At 37.7% G+C, this 27,362-nt stretch overlaps 1 protein-coding gene across 4 annotated transcripts in view; it reads left to right on the top strand.

The window, feature by feature from the left end:
• The window catches only part of pde5ab (phosphodiesterase 5A, cGMP-specific, b), a 49,632-nt gene that overhangs the window by 7,558 nt on the left and 14,712 nt on the right, over positions 1-27,362 (top strand). Inside the window, exons 1-12 of one of the 4 annotated variants that reach the window (XM_048186451.1) lie at positions 5,349-5,459; positions 10,152-10,782; positions 13,596-13,685; positions 13,775-13,846; positions 13,933-14,022; positions 14,120-14,257; positions 17,182-17,249; positions 18,682-18,790; positions 18,988-19,072; positions 19,995-20,170; positions 21,885-21,935; positions 24,202-24,348. In XM_048186451.1, coding sequence (XP_048042408.1) covers positions 10,156-10,782; positions 13,596-13,685; positions 13,775-13,846; positions 13,933-14,022; positions 14,120-14,257; positions 17,182-17,249; positions 18,682-18,790; positions 18,988-19,072; positions 19,995-20,170; positions 21,885-21,935; positions 24,202-24,348 — 1,653 coding nt within the window. In that variant the 5' untranslated portion in view covers positions 5,349-5,459; positions 10,152-10,155. Of the gene's footprint in view, positions 1-5,348; positions 5,460-6,867; positions 7,056-10,151; positions 10,783-13,595; positions 13,686-13,774; positions 13,847-13,932; positions 14,023-14,119; positions 14,258-17,181; positions 17,250-18,681; positions 18,791-18,987; positions 19,073-19,994; positions 20,171-21,884; positions 21,945-24,201; positions 24,349-27,362 lie in introns of those variants that run through there. The other 3 variants (XM_048186450.1, XM_048186452.1, XM_048186453.1) reach the window with 3 other exon arrangements.

Genomic DNA, 27,362 nt, shown 5'->3' with positions numbered 1-27,362 from the left:
CAACCAGAAGATTTTTACTCTGAGGGACGATACACTGACCGTTGCAAGATGGCGGACGCGCCGACGTGTGTATTGTTCTTTGAATGAAATATATATTAGTTTCTCTGGCGTATACGAACAATAACGGCACCAAGACACGACGACATCGCTGGAATCACTCAGAATGATTTTTTCCAGTTGATGAATGAGAAAAACATTGACAGCCAATCAGAATCATTCTTGCTTTAATGAGCGCGAGCATTTAAAGCGGCAGGCGACAAAACTGTGGAATAAACAGAACGATATTGTGCGCTGGTGTGACGCTATTATACTTATGATTATAGTTATAGTTCTGGGTGTGAACGGGCCTTGGGACTTTCTAAAACGCTTAACATGAAAAACGCTTAATGTACTAAGACAGTGATTTTAACCGACCAAACTCACTAAATATGTTAAAATCACTGTCTTAGTACATTAAGCCACATTAAGCCTTTTCTTATAACGGTTTTCTATGGGAGGAAAAGGCTTAACATGTTATTAAACACATTAAGATCATATGAGCTCATGTGATTTGTTGTACATAGTATAATTTATAAGTAGGCTATGATATTTAGTAAGTTTGGTCGGTTAAAATCACTGTCTTAGTACATTAAGCTACGTTAAGCGTTTTAGAATGTCCCCGTGTCATGGTTGTGATTTATAATTTACATGGCTCTAAATATAAATTGTTTTAGGTATTTCTGTAGAATATGTCTTACACCATGATAGAGCTAATTTGTTTGTTTTTTTAAGGGGAAAAAAATAGGAACATTTTACAATTGCTTTCTAAAGTTTAGAGGGAAATAGGTGGTACATTCAGTGTGCAAATTATACAGTGACTTTAAAGGGAACTTATATAGTCACAATCTGCTGATGTGAAATTTTCATCAAAGTCATGAAGTCATCAACAGCATATGATGAAGGTTTTTCATATTCAACATATGCATGTGTTCATATGACTTCCAAATGAATGAAGGCGTTTTATGCTCTTGAAGGTGTGCCAGCAGATCCAGACATTCACCACAATATTATTAAACCAGATGCATGATAATTTACATAATGTCTTTTTGAATGTACAATGATGATGCAAACATATTCCAGTTAATTTACAGCAGCATAAGAGTTTTGCTCGACCAGTTTAAACATTATTAAAGATGCTTTTCGCATCGGGCAGAAATCAGACATCCTGTTATATATTCATCTCATAAAACCACCTGAATATCAGGGTAAAGCCTCCCCCTCGCACACTTTCCTTTGTGTTTATTCCAAGTCTTTCTAGACCTTCGTGATGTTTACCAGGGAAAGCTCTGTGGTTTGTCAAGCTCAGAAAGAAAGACTCAACCCCCTGAAACCCCCTCCACTACCTCCAAACACATTTAACAATATTCAGCCGGAGCTCAGATCACTTGGAAGGGTTTCTACCGCAGCAGATTTCCTCTGAAATGCCCTACTTGTGACCTCTTCATGGTCCTAGAGGAGATGTGATATTCAGGAGAACTGTTGGAGGTAAATATGCCTGCAGGTCTTGATGTGCATGTCATGGCATACATACATACAAACGGTGCATGCATTTATAATAATAGGAACTGTTAAAGGAATAGTTCACCCAAAATCATTTCCCATGAGGACCTTTCAACAGTTCAAAACACGTTCAAAAATATTCTTTATGTTCTTCAGTAAGTGATAGAGGTTGGGAATGACATTTTTATTTCTGAGTGAACTATCCCTTTAACTGTGCAGATTGTTGGTGGTGTGTATTGAATCAAAGGGGAATAGGTGGAGTGTGTGTTTCATGCAATGATGGCTATTTTAAAGGGAACTCACGAGAAATGTTCATGTTGCAATCTGATGATGTTTATCTTTTTGAACTTTAAGATAAAACATTGAAACGTTTTGTGATTTATCCAAATCTAAAGGGATAAATAATAACAGTATTTATGTTTTGTCTGATAATAATACTTAGAAAAAGGGCTTGAATGGCGCGGCCAGGAGAAAATAAGCACCATGAATCACTTGGAATCTAACGTTTGGTGGTCACTGAAATATCTAAATAAAAAAAATAAAATAATAACATTTGAACATATATGATCCCAAACCTTCCGGTTGTGACTCACACCTTAATTAGAGGGTCAGATCCGGCCATAATTTGCAGCATAATAAGATTAATTATTCAATAAATATGTAAAAACTTTTCACTCACTGTAAGAAAAAACAGAAAATTACCATTACCTTTTCTGTTGTACACTCATTATCGCAGTGCATTATGGGATTGAAAGACTGCACTCGATAACATCCACTATGGTTTCGGACACCAAAAGGCTGTTCCATCAAATAGTGCCCTATTTAAGGGTATGGGGCGATTTCGGACACAGCTTTTGTTTTTCATTGATTACCCGCACCTGTGTCTTGTTAGCCTCCTGTTTTCCTAAATATACACCCGTGTTTCAGTTGTTTTGGGTCGGTCGTTGTCTTTACATGTTTTTGGAAAGCATTCCTGTTTCCTGACTGGATTTATGTTTCTCTTGTTTGGATTATCTTATTGGTGTCTTCATCCCAATTTGGACTATTTTTATTTATGTGTTTCTTTTATAAACTTCTGCATTTTGATCCTCCTCTTCCCTGCTGAACCATAACAGTAATGCGTAATTTAAAACACGGATAACATACCTACAAAAAATGTCTTCAAATGAACACCGCACATTGGGACTTTTCTTAGATTGCCCATGTTTATGTTTATGTTTATGTTTTTTTATCATCTGGGTATCAGTAAAAAAAAAAAACGAGATGCTGTATAGAAGGCTTTGATAAGACAGAAACATGCAAACACTAACTATCCTTAAATGAAAATTATCCCATGAATTACTCACCCTCAAGCCATCCAAGGTGTATATGACTATCTTCTTTCAGACAAACACAATTTAAAAATATCCTGGCTCTTCTAAGCTTTATAATGGGAGGCGAGATTTTGAAGACCCAAAAAATGCATCCATCCATCAAAAAAAAAATAATCCACACAACTTCAGGGGGTTAATAAAGGCCTTCTGATGAGAAGTGATGTGTTTTTTTAAGAAAAATATCCATATTTATAACCAGTTTGGCGGGTAACACATTACAAGTAACCCAAAGTTACATAATCAGATTACTTTTTTCAAGTAACTAGTTTACCAAAAATATAACTTTTTTGTTGTTATAAACACAAACAAACAAACAGTCCAGCCCAGAGCAGAAAATGTAACGCAAAAGTAATGTAACACTTTACTTTTCATAAAAAGTAACTAAGTAACGTAATTAGTTACTTTTTAGGAAATAACGCATTGTAATGCATTACTTTTCAAAGTAACTTTCCCCAACACTGTTTAAAACTTTATAAACTATAATGACTAGCTTCCAGCAAATGGCCGTATGCATCGAGTTACGGCGGAAGCTTAACCCCTGGAGTATCGTAAGCTTAGACGCCTCTCACAACCAACTCAAGCTCCTCTTCTCTTATGTCGAAATTCTCCAACATTTCTCTTTAAAAATGATCGTTTTAGACTTCAATTCATGAGCGGTGTTTTGTTTTGCTCTATCCCCTGTGCTTCCACGTTTGTCATTGCGTGGGGTCAGAGGTCACTCTTCTGCAGAGGTGTAAAGTACTTGATTAAATGTAAATTAGTTACTGTACTTAAGTATCTTTTTGGCTCAAAGATATTGGCAACTTTTACTCTCTATTTGCCTACATTTTTGAGCAAGTAAATGTACTTTTTACTCCACTACATTTGTGATGAGCAGTGCAATTACAGATTACATTTCTTGTGACATCTAACTTTTTCTGCAGCAGTTTGTTTCTGCTATAAAGACGTGATATCGCCATCTAAGGGCATTGAAGGTACTATATCTTGTGCATTTTGCCTTTACTCATCCAAACTTGTCTACAAGGATAACTTTACGTGAATGTGAGTGCATTAGCTGGTAGATTCTGATCGCAGATAATGATTTATTAGATGAGGAAAAGACTACAGCTGGTGATGAGGCTCAAACCAGCACACACACTTTGACTATTTCATTTGACTTAACATTATTTTATTTATCCGCTATATTGACAAGACCTTTTTGCAGGATTTTGGTTTACTTGTGACCTTTCTGTGCACTTGAGCTCAAGTGAGACTTGAGAGTTTGTAAACGTTTAAAAGGTTGTTGTGTCGACCTTGATTTATTGCAATATTGAGGTGTTCAATTTCATTTTGATTTTAGAAAATGTTTCTTATTTTCACTGGCATGTCTCTCAGGACTAGTGCATCTCTGAGCCTACATTCAGCATGAGTAAAATACTGAAGTTAAATCAGATACTTTAAGACTTTTACTCAAGTCGTATTGGAATTGGTTACTTGTAACTTGTAGTCGAGTCATTTTCGATGTACTTTTACTCAAGTATGGTTTTCAGGTACTCTTTACACCTCTGCTCTTCTGCTTCTAGTTATTATAGTTAATAAAGTTTTAAATATGGATATTTTTCTGACAAAAACCCATCGTTTCACATCCAGAAGACCTTTATTAACCCCCTGGAGTCGTATGAATTACTTTTATGATGGATGGGCTGCAAAATCTCGCCCTCATTCACTCCCATAATAAAGCTTGGAAGAGCCAGAATATTTTTGATATATCTCCGCTTGTGTTCGTCTGAAAGAAGATAGTCCAGTCTGAATCTCTCTTCAGCAGGTCTCATACCATCATTGTTTTAAGAGGTTCAACCCCAGTCTCTCTGTCCCCATTAAACCGCTTCTTAATAAATGATTTTACTGCCATGTTTGTCTTGTTGAGCGCCACATAGGACAAACTAAGCACTCGAAATTGTTTCCATTGGAGGACTGCATGGGTCCGCTCTCCGTCCGAAGCTCTCCTCCACGGCTCTGACTGTAGGGTTTACAATAGAGTCTGAGCTGTTTAATGTAGTGCAGGGAATTATGTGGAGGAATAGAGTGTTGTTTGACTTATGACTGAAAGGCGAACTGAGTAGTTTAGCTTTGGGTGACTTGAGTGACCACATCTGGACAGTGTTTCAGCCCGGCTTCGTGTGTCCTGCTTGAAGGTTGTATGTGGTGCAAACAGGAATCCCAGCATGTCCTGACAGGTCCATCTTCTGTGGAAAGATAGTCAGAAGTCCTCGGAGTTGCGAGACGAATGAAATGCAAACATGTTTTATTGAAACATTTTCCAATACGGTTGACATAGTCTCTCCGGAGACGGTCATTAGCTCATCCAGGCCACCGTGTTTACAATAGAGTCACGTTTGTGCCCCAGAGAGCACATATGCCTTCAGCGGTCTCTCGCTGTCCCAGGAGAGAAGAGGCACCATCTGCTGGTAAAGTTACACCCGTGTGTCAGAGATGGAGTGCTGGGGCGGGTCAGGATGGTCAATATAGGCAATGGGTTACAAAAAACTTCAAAGGAACCAATGTCTGGTAAGGGTTTAATGTTCTCCTAATGATAAAAGTATTCGGGTAATTGACAAACTGACTTATGTAGGCTGTAAAGCAATGTGTGTTTTAGGTGATCATTTTGTCTAAATATTTAATATTACATTGAAATATTCCATACTGTCTTTAGTCTGAGCTCATAAAGCTGCATGTATAATAATAGTTAATGGTAATATTTGTAAAATGTTGATTAAAGTAGTTTTAAATGAAGCATGAGGCACTGCAGTCACTGACTGACACGTCACGCCAACTTCACATATGGCGTCTTATTGATTTACTGTGAGGAGTTTATTTCCTAATATCAAATGGCAGTGAAAGGTATATAAATTATCATTTTACATAAAAGAAGTTTAAAAGTAGACAAAATAAGAGTGATGATAATTTACCAATGGTTTCACAAAAATAGTTGCTACTATTATTTTTACTACTGTGAAATCATCACTTGACAACAGGGCGTCTCTTTTCACTGTAAGTCTTATAATATTTTAGCCACTTTTTTCCATTTCTAGTATCAATGCTGTAAAATCATATTATATTAATATTCCAGCTAACAGAGAACATTCTTAGAGCTTCATTAATGTTCTGGCAAGATTCTTTCAAAGTTACGAACAAACTTCTTTCAGTAACGTTACTAGAACGTTCATTTAAAGTTATCTGGTCTTTAATAATATTCTCAAAATGTTAGCACAAAAACATTCATGTTTTTTTTTTTTTTTTTTTCCTGAAACTTTTTAGTTATACATTTGTAAATGTTACTAGTAGAAATGAACCGATACTAAATTTCTCCACCGATACTGATAACTGATTATTCAGAGCGATATCTGCCGACAGTTTGAGGGTTCTGCCTTTTATACCTTATTTGATATTAATGATAATTTCATTATAATTAATAATTATGTTTTTAATTACTATATTTTGAAAGAAATGCAAATAAAAACTTTATTCTCTCGATTTCATCAACTTGTTTCAGAGTAACTATCAGTCATAAACACATTACTCGTTAATATTAAGTTTAACACACATGAGAGTGTGAAAATTTGCTTTTATTGGCCGATACATTATATCTCCAGTTACAGTTTTAGAACATTCAGCGAACATTCAAAAGTAACGTTCCCACAATGTTTAGAATGATAGAATGGAATGTTTCCTTAACATTTGAATAACAAAGATACATTTAAAAAAAAAAATGGATGTTTTGAACGTTTAGAGAACATAATATGAACAATATGAATATTATCAAAACGCTCTTAGAACATATTTTTGTTAGGCTATATGTTCAAAAAGTGTAAGAAGATTTAAGAGGTTTGTTCAGAGTTGCTCAGTGACAGACTTTCATTTAGTGTAGGTAGAGCGAGAGAGAGAGAGAGAGAGAGAGAGAGAGAGAGAGAGAGAGAGAGAGAGAGAATAGACGCTGGTGTGAAGTGTGTTTGTGGCTGAACATCAGGAGAGAGAGGCGGATGATATTCACCGGCTGATCCGCGGAATGGAGGTCTATCCTCCCGATCGAGAACGGATGATGGAGGCTTGGCTTGACGACAACCTAGAGTTCGCTCATTCTTACTTTGTACGAAAGGCTTCTCGGTAAGTTCAGGAGCAGTTTAAAGACGAGGCAGTCCTGAAATCAGATCAATATACTCGCTTTCTGCAGCTGCGCAACGAAGCGCTGCATATATTCTCATTTATCTACAATATAACTTGAGCTGTTTTACCTTTGGACTGCGTGAAGAAAAGTGTCGGTGTTTGCTGCATATTGTCCTGTATGCCTTTCCTGCATATTATATATTACTAATTTGGAACTTGAACGCTTTGTTAGAGGAATTAAATCTGAGGTTTTGTGTGTAGCTTTTCATTTCACATTGTAAGAGTGTTTTTATTTAGCATTATTTTTGGCTGCTATGATTTTATATTCACTGCTTACACTGTTTAACCAACCAACAAACAAAGGTGTGTAGGCTACTTAATACTGATGTGTGATTGATATATTGATGTTCTTCATGCACTTCAATGCAGAGCTTAAACAAATAAGATAACTATGATATCAGATGAATTAACACACCTGCGTTTATCTAGGTGACTATTGTGCGTTAAGACATTTGGTCTGGTAAAGGCGAAGTTATGAGGGAGAAAAATGGATAAGAACTTATTTATGAATCTCATGGCTTTTTTATTACTCACTGATTTCATATGAATTTCGTTCAGAAATGTTAGATTTTAGAAAAACTAAGCATGGAGGACCTCCCCTCAGTGGGGCGAAGGCAGATCATATGGAAATGTATGAATCATGAATTCATCCAAAACATAAAAATAGTTACGAATTTCCTTTTTTACGAAAGCGTAGAAATTCGACCAAACCTTGCAGTGTGTAGCACCTACTGCTCTGCGCTCTGAGTAATCGCAACTTTAGGCGAAGTAATTGTTATTTTTAAAGTTCAACAATCAATGTCAATGGTTTCGTGAATCTGTCAGTGTCTGTCAGAGAAAGAGGGATAACTAAATTAAATAAGGTTTTATATGCCTTGAATCTGTATTTAAATCTCACATCTGGCCAGCTGTTATTTTTTCTGGTCCACTGAAGAAAAACAGCCGATGCAAATCCTAATTATTTGATTGCCTGGGATACTCTCGCTCAACATGAGTACATGGTTGGATGGTGTCTCTTCAAAGTGAATGTTATTTATTTAAACTATTCTAGCCAAGGACAATTTAGGTCGAGTCCATGGAGACTGTGGTGGAGTTTCAATATCCTCTCTGGATAATAAACATTTCATTGAAAGCATTTGTTATGGTATCTTAATGCGTGCATTGTAATGCTAGCTTAATAAAAGCCACTAAATTGTGTTATTTTGACAGATTTGGACCTAATCCGCCGGCTAATGTTATGATAGTGGGGTCTTATAGACTCTGAGGTTTTCCAGTTGAGCTATTAAACTCAAGGTCCCATTCAAGCTTTAATGAAAGTATAGAGAATTTAACATAGAACCTTCATTATATAGACAGATCCAGCACACTGGCAATAAAACCTCGAGACGACTGAGCTGTTTTATCTTACTGTCGGTAGATGATTTGAAACAGATTCTCCATCGGAGTACCAGAGACGGTATTGGAGAAGGCATATGGCAGCTGTAGGAATGGTAGTGCCTTTCCTTTCAGTTACAAGAGGCTTTTTCATTGATTTTATTTACATTATTAATTATAAATTGGACGAGTCTGAAAAATACAGTTCTTCAGCATGGTTTCAGAAAATAAGGAAAACTGACTGATTTTAGGAGCGGTTGTATGATTATTATCCAGCAAATAGCTGCCTGGTTGCTGATCACCAAATGACTTGATTGTTTTAAAGGACATTAGCTAAGTACATGGCAAATATATAATTGCATTCAGGCTCGGTAAATGCTAGAGTCTCACGATTATGGATAAATTGAAAATTACAGTTTTTGTTTGTTTTTTTGTTTAAAATGGAGATCATTCTTCCATGATTCTAAATAAGCAACTAAACAAAATAACATTTTAAGTTGCTAGTGGTTCTGACAAAATGTCGATGACTACGGTATATTTAAAAAATATTTAATTAATTTTAAATATTTAAAAAAAAAAATTGGGTTGAGTGAATGATTCAATGACTCACTCATAAAGACTCCGCTTGTTTCATTACTGGATGAATCAGTGTTTTTGAACGAATCTCTCGAATGATTTGATGACAAATACATTTTTAATAGTCACTTGTCGCCACCTACTGGTGTAATAATGTAATTGACACAATTTTTATTTGAAGCATCAAGTTACTTTAAAAAGGTGATTTACTATATTTTGATCGCTATCGTAGACATCAGTGTTTATATACAAACTATAAACTTTTTTCCCGGTACTTCTGTGATCATTTGAATGATTATAAGACAGAAATAATGATACTGTGTGGATGAAAAGCTGTTTGTGAATCTGTTTCATATCTATACATGACAACGGCTCTCTCTGGATCAGAACACAGGTCTGAATGTTCGCTGTGATCGTACTTGTCAAAGGTTTAATAGACATAGAGCCGAATCACTTCATTTAGATATAAGATTGTGTGGGTGTTTGAATCAAGATCACAATCTTTTAATGATGAATTATGCAACACTACACTGCACAAAATGCTGGGTTAAAAACAACCCAAGTTGGGTTAAATATGGACAAACCCAGCGGTTGGGTTAAATGTTTGACCCAACCTGCTGGGTAGTTTTATTTAACTATTGTTTAAAAATGACTACATGTCTGGCTTAAAATGAACCCAAAATATATTGGAAATTAAAAATTAGACACATAATTACTAGAGGCAACAATAATAATTACAAGGTGAACATTTTTTAATAATCAATTTAATAAATGTTTATTATTTATTTATTATTCAATAAATTTATTAATAAATGTTAATTTCCAGCCTATTTTGGGTTAATTTTAAGTGAACAAAACTGTAATTTTTATATAATAATTGAGTTAAATAAAAACAACCCAGCAGGTTGGGTCAAACATTTAACCCAACCGCTGGGTTAAAACAACCCAATCACTGGGTTTGTCCATTTTCAACCCAACTTGGGTTGTTTTTTAGAGTGTAGTAAATGCTGAGATTGCATTTGTAGTTTTTCAAGTCAAGAAACTGCTGAGCTAATTTGTCATGTTTTTGCTTCATTTCTTTTTTAGGGAAATGGTCAACGCTTGGTTTGCTGAGCGTGTCCACTCCATTCAGCCGTCTAGGGAAGGATCCAAAGCCCCGCAGGAAGCTTTAACGGCCCTTCATTCGCTGGGGCCAGCCGATGCTCCATCTCCGAGTCCAGCCCCATCCACCCCTACACGAAAGATCTCTGCGTCGGAGTTCGATAGGCCGCTTCGCCCCATCGTCGTGAAAGACGCAGAGGGTTCGCTCACTTTCCTAAGCGACACGGAGAGGGTGCAGATGCCACTTCCTCCCTCCCAGCGGTCAGGCTCGGGCAATGGGACGGATGAGGGCGGAGGTATTATGGATTCAGGAGACCGTTGCGCTCGTCTGTTGGAGCTTGTACGTGATGTTTCCAGTCACTTGGACCTTACTGCCCTCTGCCACAAGATCTTCCTACACACTCACGAGCTGATCGCTGCAGATCGCTACTCTCTCTTCCTGGTCGGGGAGGACAGCTCAAACAGGAAGTTCCTGGTTAGCCGGCTCTTCGATGTTGCGGAAGGAACCACTCTTGAGGAGGCGTCCAACAGAGGCATTCGCCTCGAATGGAACAAAGGGATTGTGGGATATGTGGCAGCCACTGGACAGCCTCTGAACATCAAGAATGCATATGAGGTGAGGCTTTGTGTCATTTCACCTGCGGTTTGCCATTTCAGTGTTGTGTTCCTCGAAGACGATAAATGAGACGCTCTGAATTGATTGAGAATTCATCTCTGAGCTGGCCATCGTTTTGCATTTAACATTTCAATGAAAATAAAATAATTAGAAATTATTTATTTGGTGGCATCAACAAAATCATGAAAACAACAAAGCTATCCTAAAAAATGCAGGGTTAAAAACAAAACAACCCAAGTTAAGTTGAAAATGGACAAACCCAGCGAATGGGTTACTTTGACCCAGCGAATGGGTTACTTTGACCCAGTAGTTGGGTTGTTTTGACCCAGTGGTTGAGTTGTTTGACCCCAGCGACTGGGTTGTTTGACCCCAGCGATTGGGTTGTTTTGACCCAGCAATTAGGTTGTTTGACCCCAGCGATTGGGTTGTTTGACCCCAGCAATTGGGTTGTTTTGACCCAGCAATTAGGTTGTTTGACCCCAGCGATTGGGTTGTTTGACCCCAGCGATTGGGTTGTTTGACCCCAGCGATTGGGTTGTTTTGACCCAGCGATTGGGTTGTTTTGACCAAGTGGTTGGGTTGTTTTGACTCAGCGATTGGGTTGTTTGACCCGGTTGGGTTGTTTTGACTCAGCGATTGGGTTGTTTGACCCCAGTGATAGGGTTGTTTGACCCCAGCGATTGGGTTGTTTTGACCCCAGCGATTGGGTTGTTTGACCCAGCAATTGGGTTGTTTGACCCCAGTGATTGGGTTGGTTTTAACCCGTCGATTGGGTTGTTTGACCCAGTAGTTGGGTTGTTTTTACCCAGTGGTTGAGTTGTTTGACCCCAGCGACTGGGTTGTTTGACCCCAGCGATTGGGTTGTTTTGACCCAGCGATTGGGTTGTTTGACCAAGTGGTTGGGTTGTTTTGACTCAGCGATAGGGTTGTTTGACCCCAGCGATTGGGTTGTTTTGATCCAGGGATTGGGTTGTTTTTAACCCAGCGATTGGGTTTGTTTTGACCCAGCGATTGGGTTGTTTTGACCCAGCAGGTTGGGCAAACATTTAACCCAACTGCTGTAGTTTTTTTTAACTCAACTGTTGTTTAAAAATTACTGTGTTGCTTGCTTAAAATTAACTGAAAATATGTTGGAAATTAACATTTATTAATATGTTAAATAAATGAACAATAATGTAATGAATAATAGTTACATGTGTTAAATTGCTTATTAATAAATGTTCACCTTTTGATCAATATTGTTGCCTCTTGTAATTATCAGTGTGATTTATAATTTCCAACATACTTTGGGTTCATTTTAAGCCAGACATATAGTGATTTTTAAACAATAGATGGGTTAAATAAAACTACCCAGCATGTTGGGTTAAAACAACCCAATCTCTGGGTTTGTCCATTTTTAACCCAGCATTTTTTTAGACTGTAGTAATAAAAATAGTATGTGACATAAAACACACTTGCTTGTATTTTGAGGCATTTGTTTCCTAACGTGATTGTTTAGAGCTTAAAATAAAGTAGTTTTTCTTCCATCAGATTGCATCACACTGTTCAGATTTACATGTTTATCTCAGTAATCAGACAGAATTGTTTGCACCAATAATGAATCATATTTCAACAGATTACTGAATTCTCCTCTTATTTGGTGCTTCTAAATGATCTCTTCGGTTTGAGAGATTGAATTAAATTTACTGTTTTATAATACACTCCTGTTCAATAATAAAGTCTTTGCTTAGAAACGCAATTTAGGCTATATCTCTTAAAGGCCTTTGATTAGATTTAAATGTTGTTATGCAGGTCAGTTGCTAACCAACAGTTTGTATAATGATAGCAGGTATTTTTAGCTCTTTGTAATTTAGTTTAATTGCGTTTCTCCCAGAGAGAGGGAAAGGGAAAGGAAGAGAAGGAATGAAAGATTAAAGTGAAGAACAGGATGTGTCTGAGATGGCTTAAAAACTATAAAATTACGGTTAAGGTAAATCCACGTTTGCAGTGCAGTCCAAGTCTTTAATGCTCCCGCGAGACACGGTTTCGTTATAAAGATGTGAGGAATATTCCAGCTGTCAGCAGCGTCAAAACTGATTGTGTTTTAGCATATTAGAGCAGGATAAAATCAAGAAAGGTCCCGATGGTTCCTTTAAAATGTATTTTTATATGTGTTTACCTAAAGGTGAAGTGTGAGATTCCTGTGCCGAACAGAACTGCAGTTGCTCTGGTGTTTGCGGGCTGTAAATGTCATGTAAATGATCACTGGAGCCACAAGAGATGAAGAAGAAAATGAGGTCATGACAGTGCTGATAGGCTGATGAAACCACAAGAACCGACACAAACCGTCCCAAAGCCGTGCTAACCAGACACATCACAGCCCTCAGTCTGAGCTAAACATAACAACACTGGATCAAACATGCAGTGACATTTATTTTTAACTACTCCTTTGACATCTTTACCTGTAGTTTGCATTTCTGGGGTAGAAACTCTCTAATAAAGTGCTATTTTAAGCACTATAATAGTGAGTTATGCTATTTTAAAGGCTCCTAGATTTGTTTTAGAGTCTTCTACAACAGGTTCACATTCATCCAAGGTCAAAAAACACTTTAATTTTCTCATAATATCCACTGCAGCTTCAGCTCTTTTCTCACAGTGTCTGAAACGGTTTGATGAAGGATTCGATCTCTCTAAACCCCACCTTTCACAGAGCCTACTCTGCTCTGATTGGTCAGATGTTTGCTGTGATTAGTCGGAAACCAAATGTTCATTAGCATATCTATATTTCATCTATATCAAATATCAGATTTTTTTGCACTGTTTTTCTCCATCAGGATCCACGCTTTAATGCAGAAGTTGACCAAATCACAGGGTATAAGACGCAGAGCATCTTGTGTTTGCCCATCAAAAACCACAGAGATGAGGTGAGGCATCAAAAATCCTGAACTCTTACACATTATATGCGATATTTACTATCAGATCGAGAATGCTGAGTGTGATGCAATGCTTTAAGGTTGTTGGTGTGGCGCAAGCAATCAATAAACGGTGTGGAGAGAACAGCACCTTCACGGAGCAGGACGAGAGGGTGAAGACTTTTGCACTCTTTCATTTATAGTCATTTTATAGAGATCAGCCACTATAATAATGGTTTTTTTTTTTTCATCTCAAAAGGACTTTTCTTCGTACCTGGCCTTCTCTGGCATAGTGCTACACAATGCACAACTCTACGAGACATCGCAGCTGGAGAACAGACGGAACCAGGTGTGCTGATTTTCCCTCATTTCCGTAAAAAAGCACTTTGTGTAGATGCAGTTAAACTCGGCTGTAAGCGGTGATTGTGTTTGGGGTTGTGTTGCAGGTGTTGTTGGATCTGGCCAGTCTGATCTTCGAGGAGCAGCAGTCATTGGAGGTCTTACTGAGGAAAACTGTGGCCACCATCTTGTCCTTCATGCAGGCCCAAGAATGCACCGTCTTCATCGCTGACAGAGAAACAGCCGTAAGACCAAAATATTGCATCACATTTATTTCCAAAAAGCTTAAAGTTTCATAAAACAAGCATGTGTTGCATTTCTTTAGAAGGTGTCACCAATTTAAAATATCCATTTAGGATGTTTGAAACACTAAAGATTCACGAGGAGATGAGCTGAACTACTCTGAAACGTGGGCCAAAAATCTCGAGAACCACTGAACTATGAGGTTGTTTCCGATTAATTCCAGAAATATCTCTGTAGGCCGATCTAGTCTCCACAGAGCAAACCTTTCTTTTACATTTTTTCCTCAATAATATTATGATTTGGTAATAGTTCTCCACTGCTAATATGCAGCATTTAGTCATTATAAAAGAGCGGCTGTGTTGAATATTTCCATAGCTGAGAGAGAGAGTTATGAAACACTTGCTTCCTTTATAGCAGACTGAATTGCTTCCTTATTTGCCACTGACATGTACCTAATGTACCCGAAATACCAAATATTTAAAATTACATCTGCATTTCCTGAAGGAAACACTAGTGCTTTCAAAGCAACAAAACAATGGTGTTAAATAAGTTTTACAGTAGGTTTTTAGGCTGCATCACAGTCTTAAACATAGATGTGTTTCCATTCAAATTTGCTCATTTAACTAATGTGCAAAACTGGAATATCACATAAAACATTTGCGAATAAAGTGGCGTTTCCATCCCATGTGTTCAAGAGAACAAAATCATCACTTCCTGGGAGATCGGTGCAAAATATCAGTTATAAAAATGGAAGTTTCTGCTCTTTTTTCCTCCATCATAAATGAGTTGCATTTCAGAGAGTCTTAAAATGATCAACAAAACAAAAATTGATTGGTGTCTATGAAGCTCGAGCTGAAAGAAGTAAGAGGAATTTCAGGGCTGTGTAATAAAGGACACAAAGCCAACATTATGTATTCCAGCTTTATGCACTCCTGGTCACATCAAAGGGAGTGTATTACAAGAAAACCTTTCAGCGGATGCAAGAGAAGGGTCATTCTGAGTAGGTGAGTCATTGTGTAAAAAAGGATTTATTTTTTTGTAAACTGATGAATCCTTCCTTCCCATTGAGCAATCAGGGAAAGCTCTCGTTCAGTCCGACTCACATTCTGTACCCGCTTTGCAAACAACCCAAAATAACTCCTGAACGAAGGTTTGCTCAGAACTCAAAGTCATTTGTTGGGTGGGTTTATAAATATTTCACTTCATGTGTGAATTAAAACACCATGAATGGTTAGTTGTCGTTTTCAGTTATGGTTAATATGAATGTGGTAAAACTTTAGTCAAAACAGAGGCATGTGTGAAGAAGACCGTTCAGTTAAGCCACATAAAAGTCATTTTCTGACGTTAGTCTGCCTGTGTGAACTTGAGGAGAGCAACTTTACATCCGCTGAAAATCTCCTTGGGGCCGTTTGGTTAAAAGTCAAAGTGAAGTTAGTTGTGAGAAAAGCTCTAGGATGTAATGCAATGAAAGTGCATGTCTTCAGGCCTCATGGGATAGTAGCGTCCATCATATGCACACTTCAGAATCTCGCCAGAAGTAATAGGTCATCCAGTTTTGCCTACATATTCAGTAGGGTCCCTGATATACTTCAAGTGAAATCGAAGAACGAAATTGGTGACGTCATTTAGAACAAAATCAGGCCAAAACGAAGTTCATTTGGGGAGTTTGAAAGAGCTTGCCACAGTGAACCTTCTGGAAATGTTCACTCTGGCTGGTAAACACCTTCAAACTACCATTGGTCCATGGTGATGACATAACAGGTGGGTGTGGCTCTGAGGCTCCGCCTACTTTGGATGTAAATTCATTTCTTCTGTTCAGTCCATCAAGGTCAGACGTGAGTAAAAACATGAACACAGAAGTAGGCTGCTTTATAGTAGAAAATAAAGTTGTAATTCTAATTGAAAGAGACACTGATACTGTTTTTTATGTTCAATACTGTAAAGTTGCATGATTTAATTTAAAGCAGTAGATTGTATAAAGTGGTATATAAAGAAACATGATGTGACTGACTGGAGTGCCAAATTGCAGAGCAAACATCCACATCACTGTGATCAGATGCTTTCTGAACTGCTGTTTTCTCACCTTGTGTGTTTATTTTGTTATTGAGAGGAAAGCGTGCAGCACATATTTACATATTCATCTAAACGCCTCTCTCAGCAGCGTCTGGATGTTCGCTTACAGCTCTCACATTTCAAACATATTTTATATAAAAAACACTAATATGTGTACAAAGATCACTAATGCGCACAAAATATAAAGGAACTGTCTTGTACATTTAGATGTTTATGTTTTCTAGCTAGGCGAGCTGTTATGAGGGTAAAGATAAACTTTATCTCAGAGGGAGTTCTGTTTTTGACGTGTATAATAATTCACAGAGGTCAGGTGTTAACCTAGAAACCTAGTTCTGCTCATAGATAAAGCTCTGGGTTTCCTCAACCTGACACACAGTGTTTATAGTCCTTGGAAGTTGCACTAAAGTCCAGCTATAAAGTAGGAAGAAAGCTTGTTAATTCTCCAGGTCACAGTCATGTCGAGTGTTACGGAAACAGATACACTTTGTGAAAAAACAGATGTACGATCAGCTAGATCGGCAGTCCTCCAAGCGTCTTCAAATTTGGGTTTGTGGTCTGGAATGTGGAAATGAACTCATAATTTATTGCATTTCTCCTGTTTATTGCAAACTTTTTTGACCGCTTGCCGAATGCTGTTCGTACTGAACCGTGCTTCATTTGTCATGAGCAGGAAATTCTAACCCTTCCAGAAATGCACAAACACAGGCACATTAAACCATGTGACTGCAGGGATTCAACGTTGAGTTTACACAGGCCGCCGGACACTAATAGCATTAAAATACTGGCCTACCTCTCTGTTAAACCTCCCCAAAGTTTACCTCCGTGAGTAATTGCTGTTCTGCTTGTGTTACAGAACACATTCTCCAGTGTGTTTCACATGGAATACGAGGAGCTTGCGGGATCTGTGGACTTCCCAAACAGGTGGGGTTATCATAAAAATGACTGTAATGTAATGCAAGGCAAAGTGCATTGAATGTTCAATACAAGTTAAGCTATAGGTCAGTGTTCAGCTCCAAATACACCTGTGTAATGCCTTTTTGTTATTTGAATATAATGCTTGAGGTTTACTTATATTGCATATAACAGCCATATATTTGCAAAATGAGTATTTTCCATTTTATAGTGCAATCTAAAACTTGATCAGTGATCTCTTATAATGAAATATTCAGTTTCTCTCAGCAGGCAATTAACGGGTTTAGATCATATTTAGAATCTCAATTCAGTGTATGGAATAATTCAAGATCATCTTACAAAATAATAAGATGGGTGTCCCTCAAGGGTCGATTCTAGGTCCGCTGTTGTTTTCCTTATACGTCAATGATTTACCAAATTGTTGTAAGGAAACTAAACGTCATTTATGTATCAGCACAGACTCCACACTTAGATATATTAACAAATGAAATGACTGGCTGCAAAATAACTGTTTGACTGGTTAAAAATGTGTGGTTTTCCATTAGATGGAAGGAAATGAATGGTATTTTTATCTAATCCTGTATTGTTTATCATCACTAGTATTAGCGATGTTGCACATCTAGGAGATTTAAAGTGATAGTTCAGCCAAATTTGATGTTTATCTGCTTACCCCCAGGGCATCCAAGATGTAGGTGACCTTGTTTCTTCAGTAGAACACAAATGATGATTTTTAACTCCAACCGTTGCCGTCTGTCAGTCGTATAATGCATGTCAATGGGAACACAATCTATAAGAGTAAAAAAAACATGCACAGACAAATCCAAATTAAACCCTGCGGCTCGTGACGACACATTGATGTCCTAAGACACGAAACGATCGGTTTGTGTGAGAAACCGAACAGTATTTACATCATTTTTTACCTCTAAAACACCACAATGTCCAACTGCGTTCAGCACTCGCTTAGTGAGGTCTGATCGCGCTCTGACAACGGCAGTGATGTCTAGCACTCATTGAAGCAAAGCGCGAGAGATCAGTTCCATCATCAGAACACGTTTTTTGACCACACCAACCGGATGTGGAGGGCAGTTGGACATAGTGGTGTATTAGAGGTAAAAAATGATATAAATACCGTTCGGTTACTCGCACAAACTGATCGTTTCGTGTCTTGGGACATCAATGTGTCGTCACGGGCCGCAGGGTTTAATTTGGATTTGTCTGTGCATGTTTTTTTTACTCTTATAGATTGTGTTCCCATTGACACACATTATACGACTGACAGACGGCAACGGTTGGAGTTAAAAATCATAATTTGTCACCTACATCTTGGATGCGCTGGGGGTAAGCAGATAAACATCACATTTTCATTTTTGGGTGAACTATCCCTTTAACGATGTGTAGTTATAAGCCGGAGTGTTTAATCATTTGCTGATGTCTTTTACAGAGAATGTGACGTCAACAAGATTAACTACATGTACGCTCAGTATGTGAAGAACTCTGTGGAGTCACTGAACATTGCAGACGTCACCAAGGACCAGCGATTTCCATGGACTGTAAGTTCTCAGGGGAATTCTGGGATGGAAAGTACATCGCCATAGGGTCATCCCGATGTTTCTGGGATTTCACAGAGCTCTGGTTCATTCAGACACTCATAACGTCCCTCTTTCTCAAAGCTGCTTGAATTTTAAACTCAGTTTATTTGACCACTTCTTCATTGCGTTTGTTTTTTTCCCTCATTTCTTTTTGGAAGAGTGAAAATCTACAGTCCTCAAATGGCCAAATCAAAAGTCTGCTGTGCACGCCCATACGGAATGGGAAGAAAGACAAAGTGATCGGTATGTGTATTTTCTAAATTTCCACAATCTGAGCTATTTGTCAACATCCTTCCTAAAACGTTCAAAAGTAATTATTAGTGCTGCGAAGACTGTTACTATTGCTCACACTTACTCATTCCCACACCAACAAATGACACAATCGTGTGACTAGTTGAGTAGAGAAAAAATAAAACTGGTGAAAACAAAATCTCTTGCATGGAAGGAGGGATCCAAACCATTTCTAGGGACCAGAATATCACTTGATGGTCCCAGACGCCTCTTATATGGTCTTCAGAATGCATAAAAATATAGTTTATATAATAGTGAATCTTATAATTGGCAGTCTGCACCATTTCTCATGCATTTTTAACTGACATCATTAAGTTGCCAAACAATGATCTCCATTGTGGTATAATGAAAGTCTGAATTTGTTAGAATAATTTATCCTGTCATCTTCTTTAGGGTTTGAAGGGTTTATGTCTTCGCTCATTGAGCCACTCGTGTTGAAAATAAATCTTTTTTTAATTGATTGCTTTATCTCCTTTTATCAGCCTCTACACATACAACAGAGGTTAATTAAGCCGATAAACCATGTAATGATCTCAGCCTTACAGGAATAATGGAAAATTAAAATGGTCATTTATTCGCCCTCATTTATACCAAACCTGGATCAATTTCTTTCTTTCATGGATCACAAAAGGTGAATTTATAAAGAAAGTGCTGGCCACTTTTTCTATGCAGTACCTGTACAAACTGACAAAAAACAATAAAAGTATCATAAAAACAGCCATTATACTCATATATTATATTTCGAGTTTATTCTTTAGAAAATCCCCTCAAGTCATATAGGTCTAAAACAGTAACTAGTGACCGAAATAGATTTCTTTTGGACAAAATATTCACACAATGAACACCCTGTTAAGTGTTTGGCGTGTGAATGCAGGTGTCTGCCAGCTGGTCAATAAGATGGATGACGCTTCAGGGGAAGTCAAAGCCTTTAATAGGAATGATGAGCAGTTTCTGGAGGCCTTTGCTATCTTTTGTGGACTCGGCATCCAGAACACGCAGATGTATGAAGCCGTGGAGAGAGCCATGGCCAAGCAAGAGGTCACGCTTGAGGTGAGAGTGATTTCACACATTTAAAACTATTATAAAAGAAATTAAGGTAGGTAACGTCAACATCTTATGGAAGCTTATTTCCGCCACGGAATAAAAAAATATAAAAGGTAATTGCGACTTTTCATCTGACTTTATATCTGAGTTTATATCTCGCAATTGTGAGAAAAAAGTCAGAATTGTAAGATAAAAAGCTTTCATATGATTCTTCTTCAAGTGTTTACAATAATAGTTTCCATCCACCCTCCTCCTCATTTTATTGTGACCGGGTTGCTAAACGTTGAATAGGATGTCCTTAATTTGTTGGTGGTATTACAGTTTTTGTACAATATAATTTCTTAATACTTTGTTAAGGTGTAGATATGACAAATTTATGGTGAAAAAAGCCAAATTACAGCTACACGTTTTATTTTACTATGCAAAAAACAAATACATACTTTTTTCAAAACTATTAAAGTTCAAAACATGAATAAGACAGCAATTTGCTACCATATTGAAATATATTCCATATCTTAAAAATGAAATACGATCAAAACAATTAGATGTAGCTGTACACCTACACAAGTGTTAGTCTTTCACTTTTTCTAAATGCAACCCCTCCGTTAAACTCACCCCCCTAAACCTCACTCCCATCCGGGTCACGGCACCAATTTAACCCCTCCGGTCCTGCCTCTAGCTGACCTCCATTATATAAAAGAGGAAACTTGGGAATAATTTTGTGCTGCAATGTAAACATTGATCAAGTAACATAATAAGTAGGTTTTTCATCTTATTTTTTTTTTTAAATAAATGGAAGACATTTGTTTTTTACTCCTTTTTTTAATAAAAAGAACACATTTGAGTCCTGAAAGTTAGAATATGTTTTTATAGTACTTATAGTACTGAACTTAAAGTATATGAAATGTTTTCCCTGATGAAACCCCTTTAATCTTGCGCTCATGGATGAGTCCTGCTCCTCCAGCTCCTCTCTGTTCTTTCATCCCACCGTTCTAGAGCTGTCAGAGTCAGAAGCGCTGGTCTCATGCTGTCTCCTGCAGCTGACGGCGTCAGGGATAATCCCTCCCTCGTCCAGCACTATGATACAAAATGACACGTTCAGAATTGAAATATATCAAAGACTAAAGATGGTGCACTCATATAGCAGAAAGTACACTTCATTTTTTACACAGTCGAATGCGTATACTTCACTTGACTCGTACGCGTACACTTGCGTTCAACGCATGCAAATTGCAATACCTTTATGAGTTACAATCCATGCAAACTTCTTTGTATTCTTTCATGCTTGAGTTGTACAAATGGGGGTGTTCTCTAACCTCTTCACACAATCTCTCATCAATGTAGGCCTCCATCGTCCCTGTAGCTTGCATGCGTTCCAAACTATCTGCGAATTCAAGATACTAGTAACACGGATATTCATTGTCACCAAAGTGTTTTAAACTGAACAAATGCTGCGCTGCAGAAGCAATTAGATGTTTTCAGAAGAGTGCCTGCCATTGTCAGCTGAATAAAAAAACACAGAGTCGAGAGAGAGAGATGCTGGTTGATTACTTCCAGTCAGTTCTGGGGATGAATTGAACAGCACTGCATTGTGGGAGACCATTATATCACACACAGCCCGTTCTGGTTGAATACATTCTGTGTAACAGTATGACATTCTGAATGTATTCTTTGCCCTTTAACCCATTACCATCCTGCGCCTGTGTGTCATACTCCACAGGTCCTCTCTTATCACGCCTCGGCCGCGGAGGAAGAGACGCGGGCGCTCCAGGTAACTGCGGTAAATTACAATTTTTATTTCATTTACAATTATTATTTCATTTTGAAATGTGTCTTTATCATTTTGAATGTGCCCTTCATTACTCTTCCTGTCTGTTCATGAAACAAACAACTGCATGTATAAGCCATGATCAAAGCAACTGTAAAATAGCGGATATACACATACTATACTAGTATACTACAATATAGTCACAGGTATGATGTGAAACACCTGTCCATATCACTTGGGGAAGGATGGCACTTAAAGGATTAGTTCACTTTCAAATAAAATTTTCCTGACAATTTACTCACCCCCGTGCCATCCAAGATGTTCATGTCTTTCTTTCTTCAGTGGAAAAGAAATGAAGGTTTTTGATGAAAACATTCCAGGATTTTTCTCCATATAGTGGACTTCAATGGGCACCAAACGGTTGAAGGTCAAAATTACAGACGAGGAATAAGGATCTTATCTAGTGAAACGATCGGTCATTTGCTACAAAAATACTAATGTATATGCTTTATATAAACAAACGATTGCCTTTGTAAGTGCTTCCGCTTTCCGTATTCTCCAAAAAGCTTACGCTGTATGTCATACGTAAGCTTTTTGAAGAATACGGAAAGCGGAAACACGTGCAAGGCAATCAGTTGTGTTTATAAATCATATTCAGTTGTATTTTTTTAGAAAATGACCGATCGTTTGGCTAGACAAGACTCTTATTCCTCGTCTGGTATTGTTTAAAGCTCTTTGAAGCTGCACTGAAACTGTAATTTTGACCTCCAACCGTTCGGTGCCCATTGAAGTCCACTATAAGGAGAAAAATCCTGGAATGTTTTCATCAAAAACCTTAATTTCTTTTTGACTGAAGAAAGAAAGACATGAACATCTTGTATGACATGGAGGAGAGTAAATTATCAGGAAAATTTTATTTGAAAGTGAACTAATCCTTTAATGAATTTGCTCAGTAAAATAATGAACGTCCATGAAAATCCATGATAAAATTGCTGTAATTGTGTCTTATTCTACACAGTGTTTGTGAAGAAAACAGGGATTTCCTATAGCTTCAGACTCCCTCTGGGAGTTTCCCAGAAGCACAGGTTGCTTGGATACGGCACTCTCAGCTTCCCATATGGAAAACCTTCTCTGATTAGGCCTGTGAGGGCAATCAGGCAATTAAGACGTCGACAGAAGCAGAGTTTCTGCTTCAATTGAGAGTCATTTGTTTGTTAATTACACCAATTACTCTTATGAAGCGAAGGTCAGAAGCAGATTTACCACTATTTGCCTTTGCCTTCATAAGGCATGTAAAAACACCATGCTTAATTTTGAGTATGATGGGATAAAATTCCTATGATGCTATTTTAAAGCTTCCTAATGTTGTTTTGGAGTCTCCTACAACAGGTTCACATGCATCCAAGGTAAAAAAAACACTTTAATTTCCTCATAATATCCACTGCAGCATCAGTTCTTTTCTCTGAGTGTCTGAAACGCTTCATTCAAGGATTCGGTCTCTCTAAACTCCGCCTTTCTGAGAGCTGCTCTGCTCTGATTGGTCAAATGTCTCGGGCTGCTGTGATTGGTCGGAAACCAAATACTCATTATCATATCTGAATCTCAGCTCTTGAATCTCAGTGATACGAACAGTAATGATGGCGTCAGTTTTACCGTATCAATCTCATCAAAGTGGATTTGCTTTTCTCGACATGAACAACACGAACCAAACTCTTCTCAGATACGACTACAGTGATTGAGGGCGGGGCAAAGAGACGCTGTTCACCGGCAGCCAATGGGCTGGAATTAATTGCTTTTTGAAATCATAAAACTTGTGTATAGAAATGTGAAAAGGCTCAATTGTTTATTATTGTGTCTTAAAGGGATAGTTTACCCCAAAATGAAAATTCTGTCATCATTGGTCTTAAATCTGAAAGGTCTTGAAAATGGTATTAAAAAGCATTACGTTGGAAGTTCTGATACCTGCAGATAGCCTGTGACTATTAATACCTGAACTGATTGAAAGTAATGTTATCTCTGCAGGCGATTCTGCTTTCTGTTTGAGAGATTATTCACGGCTCTGCATTATGCTCTGCACCGTTTCCAGCAAGAGGAGACGAATCAAGCGCACTGCGGACTGTGCTGATGGCAGCTCATTGATTATTAATGCCTGTCAGACAGTGATCTCTGTGCTTGCAGTTTGGTTGTGTGTTGAGTGAGTGAGTGAGTGAGTGAGTTATTGTTCGGATGTGAGTTTGTGTTGAGGTGTAATGATGTTCTGCCTCCACAGGCGGCCACGATCCCCTCGTCTCAGTCTCTCAGACTGCTGGACTTCGGCTTCAGTGACTTCGACCTGACGGACACGGAGACGACCCAAGCAACCATCCGCATGTTTGTGGACCTCAAGCTTGTGCAGAACTTTCAGATGAAGTACAAGGTACCCGTTATTCCTTTAAGGTTCATATTATTCACATTACTATTATAAATTATTAGGAGGCGTTCTATTTCTTTTCCAACTGATCATACTATTTTGAGCGGATGATAAAATGGAAAAGCAGATGAATAGTTATCTTGGGACCCAAATATCAAGGAGACTTGGGTGTTGGGAGTAGATATTCATGTGCCGATATTCGGTAATGCGATTTATCACAATAGTGAATATGCCCGATATTGTTATCGTGGGCACTTAAGAATACTGTAAATAATAATTTATTACCGATTCATAATTTTTTTATAATGCATTTAAGAATAGTGAAGGAGACGCGCTGAATGAAAGTGCATGTTCACTCTCTGACAGCAGAGGGCGCTGATGGAACAGCAGAAATACAGCGGTTACCCCGGAAACCTAACAATGATTAGTTGTATTTCTTAACTAATATTAACAAAAAATAATACTTTCTGTAACAAATGTAGCTGTTGCTCAATCTTAGCTAATGCATTAAATAATGAGACCTTATTGTAAAGTGTTTCCTGTTGTTTACTTTATATATGTATTGTATTATTGTATTTAAACATTCAGAGTACTTTTTGTTATAAGAAAAAGAGTTCTTAAAAGTTATACTATGACAGCACTTTTTTTTGCAACTTATTTCAATACCATTATAAAAGTTTCAGCAATTAATCGCAACATGAAAATTTGATACCGTCATATGCCTAGTTGGAATTTCTGTACAGCATCATGGGTAATGTAGTTTTTCACTACAAATTCACGAATGTTTTAAAAGTATGTGAACGGATGCTTCAGCAAAAGCATTTACCATTGATTAACTACATCAGAACTCACAGCAGGTCTGTCATTAAAGGTTATCTTTAAAAACTGTTTTTCCCCGAGTGTTGCACTCTATAATCACTCTGAACAACAGCATTGCATCATGGTGCATTTCTTCAGGTAATAAAAAAAGAACACACACCTGTGACCTCATTACATTAGTATTGCTGTTGCTGAGTTTATTTGATGAATCCTTGCCAGGTGTATGTAATAACAGCCATGTTTCAGAACAGCTAAAGGGGTTTGAACGCTCCTCAACATGCTTAAAAACGCCCCTTACTTGTTCTGAAATGGCTTGAGCCACGACACCTAAGCAACCGCTTAGCAAATTGCTCAAATCCAATCAGAGGACCTTCACAATCAAATCACATAGCAACCGTGCTCTGGCAACTTGACTTTTCTTCCGCAATTAAAGGGAAAGTACACCCAAAAATGAAAATGAAAACCTCATACAGGTTTGGAACGACGCGAGGTTGAGTAAATGATAGAATTTCCATTTTTGGTTGGAAAAAGAAGAATATTGTAACAAAATACATCTTAGAAAAGGTTTTTGTGTGTTTCATGATATCACCACCAATAGTTGAGCAGAAACATCTGTTCACCCAGCTATAAATAAATGTGTTTAATAAACCCTCACAAAGCAGAAAATGAAGAGCAGCCCTGTTTCCCTGCAGTTTGAACCATAATTACCAGATCTATTACAGCAGGACGTCAGGCTTCGCTGTGTTTGCCCGTCTGAACAGCCTCCTTTTATGGCCTTCAGAGTTCGACGAGGATCCTCCTGGCAGGACATGAAGTCTGTGTTTTTATTGGTGTTTCTGGGTGTGATTTACCTCTGACTGACTGAATGAAGGTTCACCACAGTACAGATCAGTCGCAGGATAACACACTGATCACATCCTGAAGGGTTTATCTCACTCCTGCAGCACATCTCTCTTTTCCTTTTTTTATTGTGCCTTTCCATTAAAAATCATTTAACACAATAATACAAATAAACATTTCCTTAAAAAAAAAAAATCCCAATAATTGTTCCTTATTTTTCTTCTACTTTCTTTTCCTTTCATAGTTTTTTCTTGGTTTTGTAATAATACCCACCACCAACATATTGAAAAAACACATGATTAGAAACCAACTTGGATACTTTTATCTAAATTTAATCTAAATAAATAAATAAATACAAATTAAATTAAAAAGTTAACATTTACACACACACATATATATATATATATATATATATATATATATATATATATATATATATATATATATATATATATATATATATATATATATATACACATATATACACACACACACACACAGGTGCTGGTCATATAATTAGAATATCATCAAAAAGTTGATTTATTTCAATAATTCCATTCAAAAAGTGAAACTTGTATATTATATTCATTCATTACACACAGATTGATATATTTCAAATGTTTATTTCTTTTAATTTTTATGATTATAACTGACAACTAAGGAAAATCCCAAATTCAGTATCTCAGAAAATTAGAATATTGTGAAAAGGTTCAATATTGAAGACACCTGGTGCCACACTCTAATCAGCTAATTAACTCAAAACACCTGCAAAGGCCTTTAAATGGTCTCTCAGTCTAGTTCTGTAGGCTACACAATCATGGGGAAGACTGCTGACTTGACCGTTGTCCAAAAGACGACCATTGACACCTTGCACAAGGAGGGCAAGACACAAAAGGTCATTGCAAAAGAGGCTAACTGTTCACAGAGCTCTGTGTCCAAGCACATTAATAGAGAGGCGAAGGGAAGGAAAAGATGTGGTAGAAAGGAGTGTACAAGCAAAAGGGATAACCACACCCTGGAGAGGATTGTGAAACAAAACCCATTAAAAAATGTGGGGGAGATTCACAAAGAGTGGACTGCAGCTGGAGTCAGTGCTTCAAGAACCACTACGCACAGACGTATGCAAGACATGGGTTTCAGCTGTCGCATTCCTTGTGTCAAGCCACTAACAGACAGCGTCAGAAGCGTCTCGCCTGGGCTAAAGACAAAAAGGACTGGACTACTGCTGAGTGGTCCAAAGTTATGTTCTCTGATGAAAGTAAATTTTGCATTTCCTTTGGAAATCAGGGTCCCAGAGTCTGGAGGAAGAGAGGAGAGGCACACAATCCATGTTGCTTGAGGTCCAGTGTAAAGTTTCCACA

The sequence above is a fragment of the Megalobrama amblycephala genome, linkage group LG3, assembly GCF_018812025.1.
Source record: "Megalobrama amblycephala isolate DHTTF-2021 linkage group LG3, ASM1881202v1, whole genome shotgun sequence".
Taxonomy (NCBI): Eukaryota; Metazoa; Chordata; class Actinopteri; order Cypriniformes; family Xenocyprididae; genus Megalobrama; species Megalobrama amblycephala.
Note: the sequence above shows the minus strand (reverse complement) of the source record. Positions and strands in the feature narration are given on the sequence as shown.